Raw genomic sequence first — 16,890 nt, 5'->3', positions numbered from 1 at the left:
TCATTTCCACAACACCAGACACCAAATAAATGATATTCACATTTCTACCATCCATTCCAACAGGATATACCATCAATAAACCAGCTTCTAAAATTCCAACAGACACTTGTCTTTCCCTGCATTATTAATTTCTGCCTAGCAATAAAGTGTGGAGAGAGAGAGAGAGAGAGAGAGAGAGAGAGAGAGAGAGAGAGAGAGAGAGAGAGAGAGAGAGAGAGAGAGAGAGAGAGAGAGAGAGAGAGAGAGAGAGAGAGAGAAAGCACCAATAGATACATAGTGCTCATTTTAACTGTTTTGCAGGGATTATAAATCTAACACGCATTCTATAACCACTTTTTGGGAAGTTTCTCCACATGAACATATGTATTTTGTGTGTGTGTGTGTGTGTGTGTGTGTGTGTGTGTGGTCTTGTTTGGCTATCATCTTCTCTGGGACAATGTTGGCCTAGTATATAGATAATGTTCAAATTGGTTATATGGATATATCATGTTGAGAGAAAAAAATAAAATACAAAAAATAAAAAAATACAAATTTGCCTTCTGCGCACATTTTCACATCTCACTGCATCTTTCTCATTAATGAGGTGTTACCAGAATTACCATTTCCACTGCATATTAACTAAGCAACAAAAAATTATCATGGTTATTAATGAGAACCAGTCAATTATCAGTCAATAGGTGCAAAGACCTAAGCTAAATATCACAGATCAAGAAAAGTAAGAAAGTTACCTGAGTCAGAGGATAAAAACAACTGATAAAGATTTTCAGAGAAGTATCATTGCTCAAATTCTTATCTTATTATTCTTATGACATATGAATATCACAAGAATGAAATGGTTGACTGCAGAGCTTGCCTGAATGTGTTGCAGAACTACCAATGAAAAGGTTAACATTAAATGCTCTCTTGTAAAAAAACTTGCTGCTTCTGATGAATGAGAGAGTAAAAACACTTGTTTATTCACAGAACTAAAAAGAGATGCCCATGATGTGGGCACATATACAGAAAGATAAGTAATGAAGCTGAAGACAGTTTCACATCTTCAGACTATCTTTATACTAGACAAGAAGCCACAGAAAGTATCCCCTTCAAAGCATTTTTAACCATGCATGACCATGGCATGCATAAGTATTTCTAGTGCAACCTGGTTGGAGGTGGAATGTCTGTGCTGTTAAATCATAATGCAAGTGGTAGCACTGTTGATTTTATGTGCTCCTTATAATAGACAAGGGGCTTTTCCTGTGAATGTGATATGTACAAGGAATGTGACTGACTGGATTTGCAAAGTTGCAGCAAAAAGCTAATACAACCAATCAACTGCACACTAAAAGTTGTGCTCAACTTGCAAAAACATTCAATTCAAAACCTTTGGCTTTTGGTTGCATGTTAGTGAATCATGACATACTTGCATGCTTCAGTCCTACCTCTCATCATGCAACTCAATGATCTTTATTTATCTTTAAGGTAAACTCTCTCTCTCTCTCTCTCTCTCTCTCTCTCTCTCTCTCTCTCTCTCTCTCTCTCTCTCTCTCTCTCTCTCTCTCTCTCTTGTCACGTAAGATTAGGCCATGATGATAAATTTCATTCATTGTCCATTATCTCTCCACTGACCTTCATCACACACTTCTGACACTCAAACATAAGTTCCACCTGTTCTGATAACACTTTCATCTATACATTTTAGCAGAATCAATTCCTATATCTACTCTGATAACTCCCTTCCTCTGCAGGTATCCCTCCAATGGGCTGGCCAGAGCAGAAGAGCCTCTGCACCTCAATGATGCATGTACCCATTTATATTATTATCCATCTTCCAAGTGACCTTCCTCTCCAAAAAAAAAGCTTTTGGCTATACATATTACTTATTTAGAAGACAAACAAGTACATATTAACATTGAAAACTTCACAATCTCTCCAAACACTATGTAGCCTTGGTCATATCTTAATTATAATATATGTAATAAATAAAAATTTTCAAACTATCATTACACAGAAAATAAATTGGCTAGTGTACTACAAAGTCAGCCCACTACAGTCTTAATATCTTGATCATGTTCAGCTATGATATATCAGTGAATCTGAATAGTAATATCGAATGAGAAATACAGTTAATCTCTAGAGGAAAGCCATACACTTCAAAGACAGTGAAAATGGCAAGAGCAACAGACTGAAAAGTGAAAGATATTAAAACATTTGGATCTAATTATTACTGTCCATGTCCTGCACATATTTAAGACATACTTTAAGTATTTCAATAAACACTAAAATCTATAATATTACAGCCAAGTAAACTTTTCAATTAAACTTCAATACTGCATGCAAATACATCTGTAAAGAAAATCTTTACTAGGCCCTACTTTCTGTGCTGATGCATGAAGTCCACAACCATCTTTTCCATCTGTTTTAACAGAGAGATCACTTGAATTTTTCTCAGATTTTGTGCTACTTGCAGAGCCAATCCCCTCTACAGGCAAATTAGTTTTTACAGCATTGGTTTTGTCTTCTATAGATGAAGGCTGTGACTGGTTCTCTGACACTGCTGCAGTGCTGGGTTTTGTTCCAGATGACTTTTTACCACGATTTCTTTTTTTAGCCATTCTATTTTAGTAAATAAATACTTCAGGATCAAATTTCCACAATCTGTTGTAATGCAATAATCAATCAACTAAGAGCAATCTTATCATCACAAATGTAATAAAATGAGATTTCTGGACTAGCACAGTTTGCACCCCTCTCCTGCCACAGTCCAAGCCCCACTGAGGCCGACGCAGTGCTGCTTCCCCCACTGCCTCAGAAATCAATACTCTGATCAATAGAGACTCAGGCCACCACTGCACCACAGCTCTTCCCAGACCCAGACAAGTTGAACACAGACTTTATGCATGTTGAATTCCTGTGTAATATGTAAAAATTGAAAAAGTAATTAAATAAAAACAGAAGTGGGAGCTCTTCTCCCTTATGCTTGTTTGATATTCCGTATAAAAAAGGTACTGTATTGAATTCTTTCCTACACTAATGATTCATAAAGCCTTTCATTTCATCCAATCCTTCTTGAATAAAAAAAAAATATAGCAATGATGTTCTACAAGTGCAGCTCCAAGGTGTTCCTTCCCTCCTCCAGAACTTGTTTGAATTCCTCTTATTTATAGGGATGCATATCCATACATTACCAAAAACTGTGATTGAAGCTAAACTTGCATTCAAGTGCTTCACAAACAAAAGAATAATTGTGTGTGCATGAAAACAAAATGAGAATGTACTGCAGGAATAGTATAAGGCAAGCAGACTTTAAAAAAAAAAAAAAAAAAAAAAAAAAAAAAAAAAAATCACATCACAGACTGATGATGTACTAGCGCAAATATTATCAAATATAAAACAATACATCCATGATAGTTAAAATAGATATTTAAAATTGATGAAGCTGTTCCTGACATCTTTATTCTGCAAGTTACTTTTCTGCACTTTTACCTCTCAGAATTAGTTTTTGCATTCCATTGTATTTATGATCATCAATAAAAGTCTGAATTAACATTTCTACACAAGCTGCTTATGTTGATCCTTTATAGAATATCTTGCATAAGATTTATTACTGTTTCCATCCTCAGGAAGTACATAGTCATGAATCTGATGGACCATCACGCAGTTAGTTTGCTTGAGCTATTACATATTCCCATACATCCCAGCTGATAAAATTAAACATGCTTAAGACTACTACCAAGTTTAACTAGACTTACCTGATGGCTGTACAAGGTTAAAACTGCTATGAAGCCAATTTGGTATCATTGAAAAACAAGGTTCCACTGTATATGGGCTGTATGTTTTCCTGAATTTTTACTATGGCACATCCAAATTAATTCAACAAGAAGTATTTGATTATCATTTTCATCATGTACAGCCAAATTATATCACTTTACCTAAGTAAAAGCAATTTTCCTTTTCAGATCTCATACTTGCAAAATCTTTCACTCATTTATAAAAACAATCATCAAGCAGTCAACAATAAGGCAAAACTAAATATACCTAGTGGAAAACATTCAGATAACATGAATATTTCACAAATCTACACTAACGAAATGCCATTAACATTCACCACATAGCATATCAATAATTATGTATATCAAGAAACATTCATTGAATGGATTCATGCAGGGGGGGATAACATACAAGGCTACAATTACTATCTACTGGCACTTGCTCATCTAATGCTACAATGTGATGAAATAGGAAGATAAGTCTGTTACAGAAATAATGAAGCAAAAAACTTTCCTAGTAATATTAATTATGACTTTGAGGAAAAAAAACTGATTCAGTTCCACTCATTCTTAACAAACTGACAACCTAACCAAGTCAATGGTAATGCATGAAAATCATCATCCTTTTTCAATCTTCCAATTTCAATTAAATAATTTACAGCTAAGATGAAAACTCATTACTAATTTAACATGAATCGACAAGGTCCTTTCCAAACCAAATACTATACATACCAATACATAAAAAGACATTAATAATCTTAACCTGAAACAACTAAAATAACTATCATATTAGCTTCCAATCCCATCTGAATATTCTCTCATCTCATATCGTGAGTTCTTCTCTACTAGCATATATGCCTGTGATGTGTGCTGCCATTCATAGCATCCTATGTATCTCACTATCATGGAGGTGTTGCCAAGTGAACCATTACCAGATATCAACTTGCATCTTATTTTAAAGGCCTAGGGGATAAGATGAAGTGTGTGTGTGTGTGTGTGTGTGTGTGTGTGTGTGTGTGTGTGTGTGTGTGTGTGTGTGTGTGTGTTGTGTGTGTGTGTGTGTGTGTGTGTGTGTGTGTGTGTGTGTGTGTGTGTGTGAGAGAGAGAGAGAGAGAGAGAGAGAGAGAGAGAGAGAGAGAGAGAGAGAGAGAGAGAGAGAGAGAGAGAGAGAGAGAGAGAGAGAGAGAGAGAGAGAGAGAGAGAGAGAGAGAGAGAGAGAGAGAGAGAGAGAGAGAGAGAGAGAGAGAGAGAGCATATTCACATTGGTATCTCCACTCAACAAAGACCCTTTACAAGAACATCCACCTGATAAGCAGACTATAGAGCAATTCTGATACAAGGAAATGGTTAACTTTTAATGCCATTCAGTGCCAGTAGGTAAATGTAAACAGTATGGTCCATAATTTAAGACTGATTGGTACCTAAAAAAAAATTGGTTCCCTAAATGAGATATCATCTGGTTTCCATTCTCAAACAATGCTTCATTGCATAATAACCCAACCCATGCAGCCTTACTATCCCAAAGGGTTGTGTTGTTTTCTCTCTTATTTTCTTACATTCACAAAGGTCATCTCCAAGAAAATGTTTTATACAAGTCATTAAAGGCCTTGACCCTTGTCATACAATACACAGATAGGTCCTGAAGACAAATCATGCCTTTTGAAGCTTAATGAAATAATTGTAATGGCCAAGGTTTGACCAAAGAAGTATGAATATAGATTGGATAGTGCTTAACCAGTGTATACACATCAAACTGAAGTGTCCATTATGCAATAATAACTTACTACTTTTCATCTTTTTATGAATAGTATATTTTTGGTGCCAGTGGCACAGATTGTGCATAGTTAAGTGATCTTGTACTTTGTTATTTATAAAACATTTTTACCATCTGCATAATAAAAACTAACAATTTAGAGAGCCATATTGAAAGATGCAATTAAAAATGAAAGTGGCACAGCATTCCCTTGTACCTGTAACTTCATCTTGAGTTTCCTTTCTGTTTTATTGCTGCTATGGTAGATGGTCACTGTTCTCCTAGGCCTTTTAACAATGGTGCTCCTCTGGGTTAGGTCACTCTCTATTATATATCAATTATATTCTGAGCTAAATATATTGTTCTATCCATTATTACACTGATGATATCACTCTGCACTTTTCCACTTCTTTTCTTAGACATCCAAACATACAGGATTTAACTTGCACAGGAAAGCCACAGAATCCTTAACTTTTGATTGTTTTGAAGTTCCTGACTGGGGCAGAGCAAACCTTGCATTGTTCATTGCCCCAAAACCCTAATATCTACTCTATACTGCTCCTTTGAACAAGGTGGGACCAAAAGCTTTTCATCACATCAACTCCTCTCTGACTGACTTCAATCTCTCTCTCTCTCTTCACCACAAGGTCATATAATTTGCTATCTTCTATTGGTACTTTTACACTAACTGCTCTTCTGATCTAGCTAACTTTATGCCTTCTCTTTTCCCATGGCCTCCCTACACATCTACTTTCTCTGATCTCTATTATGCTCACATCCCTAATGAAAGAATTAACCAATTTCTCAATCTTTCCTCTCTTTTACTGGTAAATTATGGAACTCTCCCCCTGTTTCTGTATTTCTGTATTGACTAAAATTCTTTCTAGACATTTTCATAATTTTGGATCATTATTCTTTACTGCTCTTTGCAGACTGGCACATTCAGTGAGTGTTTTTCCAGATTTTTTGTTGCCCTTGGTCAAAGCCTCTCTTAACAAAAACTTCCCCATGCATCAGAATGGTCTTTATTCCTGCTTAAAGAAAAAAATAAATGCAATAAAATAAACCCAAACAGCTGGTAGTAGTAAAGCAAGACCCCCAAAAATAAGGCAGAATTGCAGTTTAACACAATACGTCATATCTTTTCTCCTCCTCTATCCCCAACAAGTTTGGGGACCTGATGAGAAAGTAGGGTTTTAAGGTGAGGAAGCCAAATTAGGCCAAATTTAGATATTCGTGAAAAAGTCTAAGGATGAGATGCCATATTTTGAAAATTAGGGAAATTTTTTAGCCTAACTAAACTTTACCTAAACTAGAGGACTTTGCCTGCCCTGCAACCCCAATAAAGATACTAACCTAACCTAACCGAGGGACTTTGCTCCCCCTCCCCCCCAAGACACTAACCTGACCTAGTCTGACCTAAACGTAGACCTTAATAGAAAATGGAAGGTCCAGGGTGTGGTTGGTCAACCTCCTCTTCCTCATTCTCAAAGGGTACTGGCACTACTGACAGTTCATCACTTGTGTGATTTTGGCAAAACACTGTCCCATCTTAAATAAGCACCCAAGTTGTCTTGCTAATGCAACACAACAAAATGCTAGTATGTATTTAAATTTGCATCCACAGCACTTGGCTGCCTTTGTACCAATGAATAAACTTGTGGGTAGCCAAGCTGACCACCTCAGCTGCCATGTATATGTGTGGTGAGTGGCTGAAAACAACTGATGCATTGACTGGAAGTATGTAAATGATGTTCTAATATGTCATCAAGAAGACAGCTCTCACTGGCTCAACAAAAGAGATACAAGTGAGCATGTGCCATTCCATACTGGAAACTGACATACTAACACACGCACACTGCTGAATGAGCCAGTACAAAATTGAGAAAGAATATTGAGATTAATTTTTAAAATTTGTTTACGAGTTGTTTATTATTTGCACCATGTGACGTAAGCATTAAAAATGTTCCAAATTATGTGATCTACAACTTCAGTAAGATCATAAATGCCATGTGTGATCATAAGTGCCATGTGTGTATTATGATGAACTACAACCAAAAGTAAAATAAAAATATTAATAAGTCCTGAAAATAATGTGATATATCTGAAGTGCTGTAAGCATAGAGTAGTTACATGGGCAAGCATGACAACACAGCTTATTCCTTGATATCTAGAATACAGCATTGTGTATTTCTATTCCTATCAAATCATGGCTGAAAAGTATTTTCTTTCCAGAACTATACTATAGTAACAACTTCACTTCCCTCAATCTTATGCTGATGAGTATGTGTACATACATTTTATTTTTTATTTTTTGTGCATGATTATGGCCAGTTTTATGATGTTCATCCTAATTTTTACTGAGGTGGTAAGGGTGCATGGTCAAACTTGATGGCACACATGCATCTGCCATAAACAACTAATAACTGGTGACCACACTAGTACAGCCTTCATGCATGCCTACGTTCTTTTTTCTGCATGTCGGGGAAGGCTGTGGGAGTGGCTTTTCTCTATTAAGTTCTTTGAAATGCACCAATCAAAATTCCACAGAAATTTCTATGAGCAACACTAATGGTCAGGTGCGTTCTGTAATGCCCAGCAACAACAATGGCATCAGACTTACACATAGCAATGTCTATGCTTCTCCTTATTCATTCACTCCATCTGAATCACTCCCCAAACTTTTCCACTTATTCTATTAATCCAAATTACATTATTTATCATTTTGCTATGAATTGATATCTTCATCACATGCATACTATTTATTCAGGTAAGCTCGCTCACAATGGCTTTATTAAAATTGGCAGTTCACAACCTCATTTCTTCCCACTAGACATGGACTGTTATTTCTTCCTAAAGGAGACATCTCCAAAATGCACATTTGAGCAAATATTTCTACGAACATGAAAAACGACTCCTAAATTTCAAGATAAACTGTCAGATGCAATACTTCAAAACTTATTAGGCTCCCTCTAAATCAAGTAGTATACCTGCAATCCACATTCACACTGCAAACCTACATACTTCCATTAAACAGCTTGAAATGAACAGGGAAATCCAGTTTACATAGACTGACATCTTTCACATGTTTTCCCCAAAGGCATAATAAAAAAAGATGCCTGGAACCTTGTTCTTCAATTTTCATGAGAATGAACAAGAGCAATTTAGGACAGCTTGACTAACAAAAGGTTTACCTGATATGTCTTTTTCCTAACAGGAAGGGCCTGAAATGGGAACAACTGCTATAGGAAGCTGCTAGTCTTCTACATGTATAGCACACAAAATTATTTAACAAATCTACCTCTCGTGACTACCTGGGGGAATATTTGGTATCAATCTAAGCCTCAGTGTGTTTTATGCAACGAGCTTCAACAAGCATATAAAATTAAAGGCTGAGGCAAAATTACTACCATTTTACTTGGATTTAACTAAAATATTTGAGAATATAGGTTAAACAGCCTCCCAGGTGACTATGTTACAAAAATAAACAAATTAAAAAATAAATAAAAAATTGCAATATCTCTCAAATTCAAAATAAACCTTATTTCTTTGAAAATATATATTACTCTCCCATATAGATATATAAAAACTTGCCAATGTGAGTGAGTGAAGTACACAAACCCCGGTTTTTTATTCTCACTGCAACTACTGAACACAATTATACTTTGGTCCAAGTCCCTTAGCCTTGCCCAGATTTTTTATTGCTATACATATTTTTCCTTAACCTTAATCAGTCTTGAAAAGATATCCAGAAAATGGTACTTACCAGAGCATCATCTACGACAACCTCTGGGAAAATTCTTCTTAGGACGGCACGAACCTTTGCTTTTTCCTCTTCCACTACACCAGTGGCTTCCTTCAAAGAGAAAATGTATTGGGTTAACAGAGCTTCTCTTAAACACACTTAAGGGAAAATACTTTAAAACAAAACAAAGGCTTCTTATGCAATGCTGAAAACAATATTACTATAAATAAATAAATAAATAAATAAAATAAAAAATAATAAATTAATTAATAAAATAATAATAATAATATTAATAATAATAATAATAATAATAATAATAATAATAATAATAATAATGCATAATATTGCAATGAGTTTTTAAGCTTTCTAAAAAAAAAAAAAAAAAATTCAAACTTATTTTCTGAAAGTACCATATAATACATGAGCAACACTAATGTCCTGATGCATTCTGTAATGCCCAACCACAATAGTGATATCTGACTCAGTACAGTCATCTGTTAACTGAATGAAAAAAAAAAAAAAAAAAAAAAAAAAAAAAATCAAATATATTTGCAAAAAACATAAACATTACATTATCACACAGCATTACATTATCACTCAACTGCCAAGAAAGTCTACATATAATTTCTTTACTCATTATCCTCCATTCAGTTGCACATAAAGTACCAAAAACCAGTGTCACTATCATAATCACAGAAGTACATTTTTAAAGCTCTCTTGACCAGCTTCTGGAACTACACATAGATGATGTCAATCACTAATTCACTTGTCTAAGTGCTCTGCTGACACATGCATAGTTGCATGTTCCATGTTTCAAACACAAGATAATAGGATTCTTGTACAATATTCCTAAAGGGAAAGTTCCTTGCACCTTGTAATAAGAGTCTGAATTACTAAATGTGGACAAAGGACTGATGTGAATGACCTGTTGAATAGAACAATGGTGGAACATCTCCAAATTATACAAAATAAACACGTCATTCCACGAATTCTACATTCTACCATTCACTTAACATAAGAACATAAGAAACAAGGGAAGCTGCAAGGAGCGACCAGGCTTACACATGGCAGTCCCTATATGAAATATACCTACCTATTTCCACCTATCATCCCCATCCATAAACTCGTCTAATCTTCTCTTAAAGTTCCCTAATGTCCTAGCACTAACAACATGACTACTGAGTATGTTCCACTCATCTACCACTCTATTTGAGAACCAATTTCTTCTTATCTCTTTCCTAAACCTAAATTTTTGAAGCTTGAACCCGTTATTTCTTGTTCTATCCTGGTTGCTGATCCTAAGAATTTTGCTTACATCCCCCTTGTTATAACCCTTATACCACTTAAAGACTTCTATCAGGTCCCCTCTTAACCTATGTCTCTAAAGAATGTAAATTTAACAGCTTTAATCTCGCATCGTAAGGAATACCCCTCATCCCCTGTATTCTTTTGATGTTACCAGACTTCAAATAAGCCTACCAGACTAGCCTATGATCCAGTAAAGCTGAAGAGATATATACAGCTGTGTGGGCTGAGCATAAATGACATGCAAGCAGGTTTACAATGCTTTACCTTACAATGTACTGCCCTTGTATATAAGAAATTACTGAACACAGCATTAAAGACTACATTCTATAGAGAAACTGACATAGATATGAAACATGAAAAGAGCAAGGTCTTGCTCTGTTACTTCATTAACTAAATGTAATGGATTTACCAAACTAGATCTGCATTTAATCACAATAAATTAAGAGGTCCCCTCTTAACCTACGTCTCTCTAAAGAATGTAAATTTGACAGCTTTAATCTCGCCTCATAAGGAATACTCCTCATCCCCTGTATCCTTTTGATGTTACCAGACTTCAAATAAGCCTACCAGACTAGCCTATGATCCAGTAAAGCTGGAGAGATATATACAGCTGTGTAGGCTGAGCATGAATGACATGCAAGCCCTTATATGTAAGAAATTATTGAACACAGCACTAAAGACTAAATTCTATAGAGAAACTGACATAGATATGAAACATGAAAAGACCACTGCAAGGTCTTGCACTGTTACTTCATTAACTAAATGTAATGGATTTATCAGATCAGATTCAATCACAATACATTTTCTAAATTTCTTATACATATGGAGCAATGCCAAAAGTATTTTCTTTAAAAGTTCCTTTCTTCATGTTCCCTGATGTGAGGAAATAAATGTTAAATTCAAATTGATACAAGTATAGCATCATCTATCAACAATGGTGACCTATAACAAACATTCATTTGATACACTTTAACAGTTAAAGTACAAATGTTTTTCATACAAAATCCAAATGCCAACTGTTACATAAAAGAATGCAGAGCCAATTTTTAATACCCAATTTCACACTAAGTTTTCCCTGTAAAAAAGTAAATAAATAAAAAAAAAAAAATAATAAATAATAATAATAAACAAAATAAATAAATAAATAAATAAATATAATAAAAATAAAAACATCAACGAAAAACCTCATTACTCAAAAAAATCCAGAAGATTAAGGGGTATACGATATGTACATACTACAGTGGAACTTCGGTTCTCAAACTTAGTTTATTCCTGAATGCCATTTGAAACCCAAAACTATTTTCCATATAGGAATCACTGTAAAATGGATTAATCCATTCCTGGACAGCAGATGATAGCTTTTTATACTTAAAAAAATGCTTTGTGCATAAAATTGTACGAGGAAGTCCTGTTATATGAGCATTCAGAAACCAATGATACTAGACCACTAAATTAGAAACTGTTTTCGTTATACAAGTGCAAAAATCCTGATATGAGAATTGCTTTGGGGTGAATAAAGTGAAGAAGGTGGGAGACTTCTGGTCAGTCACCCCAACAAATGCAATTCCTACTGTTTTCTCTCAAGCCTTAGAGAGAGCGGGGACTACTCAAGTGGGGAGTGGCAACAGTGTGTCGCCACTCTCCAACACTTAACACATTAGTTATATGGTATAAATGAGTGTTATGCTTATTTTATATGTTCATTTACAACCAAATAAAGAACAAAGCTATAAATAAGAAAGCCAAAGAGAAAAGCATGGCGCAGACTTACACTGAGCAATGGCTGCAGCGTGACTAACACACACACTGATTATGTGTGTGGTGGCTGCTGCCTAGCTTGCTAGAGAACCAAATTATGGTACAGCAACTGAAGCAATTATAAGTTCAAAATTTGTTTCGTAAATTTAATGTTAAAAAAAGGAGTTATTCGGTAACTGAGGTTCCACTGTACATGCAATCTAACATGGAGGGTTTGGTGTTATAGGAGACTGAGAAACCTTCTCTTGTGATACAGATTTTGGCTGATATTATCCTGCCCATCATGGTGTACACATACATTTACCCTAATAAAGGTGAATTTAAGTGCTGAATATGGATTGCTGGTGGTGTGTATCTGACCTACTTGGCCAACACACTTGGACCATCTGTTGCCCAGCAAACAGGATCTTCATCTTACTGTGAATCCATCACTGTTGCTGTGGCATGCTATCTTATAACTTTTTATTTTAGTATTAATTCTTAACTAGATTATAAATAACAGAGATGGTGTCAGCGATGTCTAGGAATGCTGTGGAAGACGAGATAATTGCAGGATATGGAGGTAAAGGGAGGAATGTAAAGGGAGACTTAACCAAGGGAGAGGTATCAATGGAGAACTTTCACTAGCTGATGAGTTTTGATTATTATTATTATTATTATTTGTTTTTTTTTTTTTTATCTGGTGACTATCACATTCCCATCAGGACTCATAGCCACCAGACAACAGCAAGGAGGCCAAGCAGCAGAATGTTTGGAAATGCAAGACTGCAAAGCCATATTCAGCATTTAAATTCACCTTTATGAAAACACAAAAATAAACTTGTATTTATATAATGATATAGATGAGTAAGTTACAGCTGGGGATAACAATCACTTAAAATATCTAGTCTACTACCATGGAAATTTCTAGAACAAAGAACTTCTCCAATGTGACCAAAAAATCTTTAGATTTTTATTACATAGTGGTTTGTGTTGGGTGGCAAATGATGTTTTGGCTATGGGCCTGGAACAAATTACCTCAGAACACAAGTATGTCATTAGTTGTAATAACAAGCAAGGTCTTGGAGCCAACTGATTTGCTAAAAATGATCTGTACACCAGGCTGACAAGAGGAGGTAGTCAAGACAGTATAACCACTCACACATCTTCAAATTAATACTTCAGAAGCAATAGATTATTTAAAAAAAAATTGCACTCTGTGGTTATCTAGAGTAGCAATGTACTATTATTTCAGAGAATTTACATTTTAGTTATCTTGAGCACACTATACAGGAGAAAATCAATGCTTAGCATTAACAAAAGTAACACAATTTGGTTATTCATAAGCTTAGCAGTTAAACTGAAGCAAAGCTACACCTGATCTTCACACTGTCTTCTAGCTTGACAAAATCTGTCAACTAACTCCAAACAAAATGCCACAATGAACAATGTGTGTGTGTGTGTGTGTGTGTGTGTGTGTGTGTGTGTGTGTGTGTGTGTGTGTGTGTGTGTGTGTGTGTGTGAGCATGAGCATGTACATGCTTTCTAGAGATGACAGCCTGGTAATGGAATATAGGTCTACCTTCTTGAAGCAGATAACCCTAAAAATACTCAAAACCATGTCACTGGCTATATATAAATACACATGGCAAACCAGATTTAGAAAACAAATTGTAACGATGTTAACAATAACTGCAAAGCCAAAAAAACTTCCTACTCAAATTCTGCATGCAAATAAACACTTTCACTGACTAATATTAAACTACAATGCGAGGTTATATTTAAGTCTGTAATCTCACTGGCATGAAAACAAGATAGCAAAGCTTATTACTAATAAAATGATTAGCACTTACATCCACCTGCTTGAGTCTAGCCATCAGTTTTTCCTCTGTGATCGTTAAGGCCTCCAGGACTTTGTGGTTCTTTTCACGCAACTCCTACAAGGCAGGAATTAACAACACACAATGTTAGACTTAAGGGAATCAAGCAATGATTTTCATTTTTTTTCAATGAGAATACAAAAGTATATGCATTTCAAAACAGTTAAGGTATTGAATTACTGAAAAGTTTCAAGTCTCATAATCTCACTAGATCAATGGTAGAAAAATCAATCACACAGACAGTATAGGTGAGAGCTAATCAAGGCTACATCTGGCTTTACTCTGGTGCCTCACGAAGCCCACACATATAAATGACATGCGTAATAGCCTAAGTCCACTGATGGAGGGTGTCCCATGTGGCACAAGCAAGAGGAGTAACACTAAGGGGCAGAAGAGGGGGGGGGGAAGTAATCTACATAACTGAAATAGCACATCCAAGCCCACAATCAAGGCATATCATTTGCCTTCATGGTGGATGGACAAACTCAATCATGATAGTTCTGTGAACTCTCCCCGTTTCTGCAATGGGCATAGACTCAAGCTTCTCTTAAACCAAAATATCTTAAGTTATCTATTATCCTATAGTGCATATCTCCAATAAGTACTTCAGTTATATACAAGACTAATGGTGCAGCATGCTGGATACTCTAGTAACAAAATCCTTAAATTAGAGACAATCCAAACATAACTTATCAAACAACATAATTTAATTCACAAGAGGCAACACAGTCTGCATTCACATGAAAGTGGTACAACAATCTTAAAATCTAGAGAATTCTAAATAATCAGATAAATCAAGGCTAGTGTTTGGTCAACTCACCATTACTGTCCACAAAAGTGAAGGTTGTCTCCAAAACAATTGTGTAGAAAGTAATATATACAGTGTAAATGACTTTCAATCATACAAAATAAAACAATAATATACAATCATGCAAATTCAAGAAAATCATCACATAAAATGCATACATCCATATGAAGCTCAGCTGACCATCCATTACTATAAAATACTTACATTGTTCTTTTCTCTTTGACCCTCCAGATCTTCTTTTAATCTTGTGATCTCTTTTTTTAGGCTGGTTAGTTCTGTAACTTGTTCTTCTATTGTTTGTTCTTTCTCCTTCAATCTGTAATATTAGTGTAAATGATATAAGCAAGTAATGCTTGTTTCCAATTTCTAACTAGTATTTAATTCAAATATTAAAGCAATTGTGTATCATAACTGTGCACAATTACATACAGATGAAACTACTATTAATGCAATAAATGCTTCATGTCTTCAGATCACAGCTTGGTATAAAAATATATGTTACAGCCAGATGTCTATTATTGCAATTAGTTATCCACAAGGTTTGAAGACATTCTTTATTCAGTCAACTTCCTTAGGAAGAATCCTAATGTGAGGCATGAAATAGAGATCCTGAGATACTGTTTGCAGATTACGCATAAATGCTACTTTAGATTACCTTCTTTATTTTCTTTATGATGGAAATTTTCAGTGAATTTATGCATATAATAATAAAATGGTGACTGCGTAAGAATTTAGTAATTTTGGTCCTACAGATTTCCTTAATGATAAATTTATGATTTAGTAGCACAGGTAACACCATAAGGCAGACTATCCCAATACAAATTTTGACTGAACACTGTATAATAAAGCAACAGAAATGGCAACACTGAACAAATGGCAAAAGTAATGGAAAAATCTAATGAAAATAATCAAACTAAGTTTAATATGTGAAATTTAAGTAATGAGTAAGACCACTTCAGAGATGACAAGTGTAGTTAAATCCAGCTACTTTCACTCATGTGTGCAAAACCATTAATGATAAACATGAAAGTCTATCTTACAAAGATTGTAGGTGTGCAGTATCAGGGGCTGGGGTGTGCTCAGCATGCACATCACCATTCTCTTGCCCTTCAGCTGCTGGACGGACACTCTGAGATGCCAATGATTCTTTTTCCTCCTTTAATCGCTCAATCTGCAAATACAAAAAAAAAATAAATAAATAACATCCACTAAATCTTAACTGGGCTCAGTCTTATTTTGAGCCCTCTCTAAGTGTCATGCCAGTCAAACCAATGTGGCAGTGGATGAAAGAAATCTGTCTTGTGAGGATTTAGATATCCTGTTTCACCGCTTTTGTACAAGAACACGTAACTCTAGGAAAAAGATGAAATTGATGAACTGGGAGACTTTCAGTGAAACATTCTGTATTTCTTCCCACATTCTTTTGTATTTAATAATTTTTTAAATTACTATTTTTCTTAATCATGAAAAATCTTTAATTTCAGACAATAATGAGATGGCAAATGGGAAAAAAATGTTGAATGCAAAACCTACCCCATTGTTGGATATTTTCCTCAGATATCATTTTGAAATTGTGCAGTATTTGTTATTAACTGCAAAATTATACTTCAAGGGCTCATGTTCTCATCCACAGTAATTCTTACACCTACATAAACAGCCATATTTTGACTGAACCTATTAAAAGCCCATATTCTTACACTGAAAAAATAGTGCAGAGGTGATTCTATAAAATTATGCAACATAACCCTCTATTGGTGGGAGGCTGAAGTACCAACAATACACCACCATCTGCCCCACTGTGGTTCCATCTTATTTTATACTATATGGTCCCTAAAAACAATTTTGCATTTTTACATTTTTTATCCAATGTCTATATGTATATATATATGTTTCTGATGTACTTCAAAATC

The 16,890-nt window shown here is 35.1% G+C and overlaps 1 protein-coding gene across 1 annotated transcript in view; it reads right to left on the bottom strand.

The window, feature by feature from the left end:
• Positions 1-16,890, bottom strand: part of LOC135099960 (ribosome-binding protein 1-like) — a 51,249-nt gene that overhangs the window by 21,516 nt on the left and 12,843 nt on the right. Inside the window, exons 8-12 of the mRNA XM_064002708.1 lie at positions 16,021-16,151; positions 15,185-15,296; positions 14,146-14,229; positions 9,269-9,358; positions 8,697-8,726 (exon numbers count right to left, since the gene is read on the bottom strand). Of these exons, the coding sequence (XP_063858778.1) occupies positions 8,697-8,726; positions 9,269-9,358; positions 14,146-14,229; positions 15,185-15,296; positions 16,021-16,151 (447 nt within the window). The remainder of the gene's footprint in view (positions 1-8,696; positions 8,727-9,268; positions 9,359-14,145; positions 14,230-15,184; positions 15,297-16,020; positions 16,152-16,890) is intronic.

This window comes from Scylla paramamosain, chromosome 4 (genome assembly GCF_035594125.1).
Source record: "Scylla paramamosain isolate STU-SP2022 chromosome 4, ASM3559412v1, whole genome shotgun sequence".
NCBI classification, from domain to species: domain Eukaryota; kingdom Metazoa; phylum Arthropoda; class Malacostraca; order Decapoda; family Portunidae; genus Scylla; species Scylla paramamosain.
This window is presented reverse-complemented; position numbering and strand designations above follow the sequence as displayed.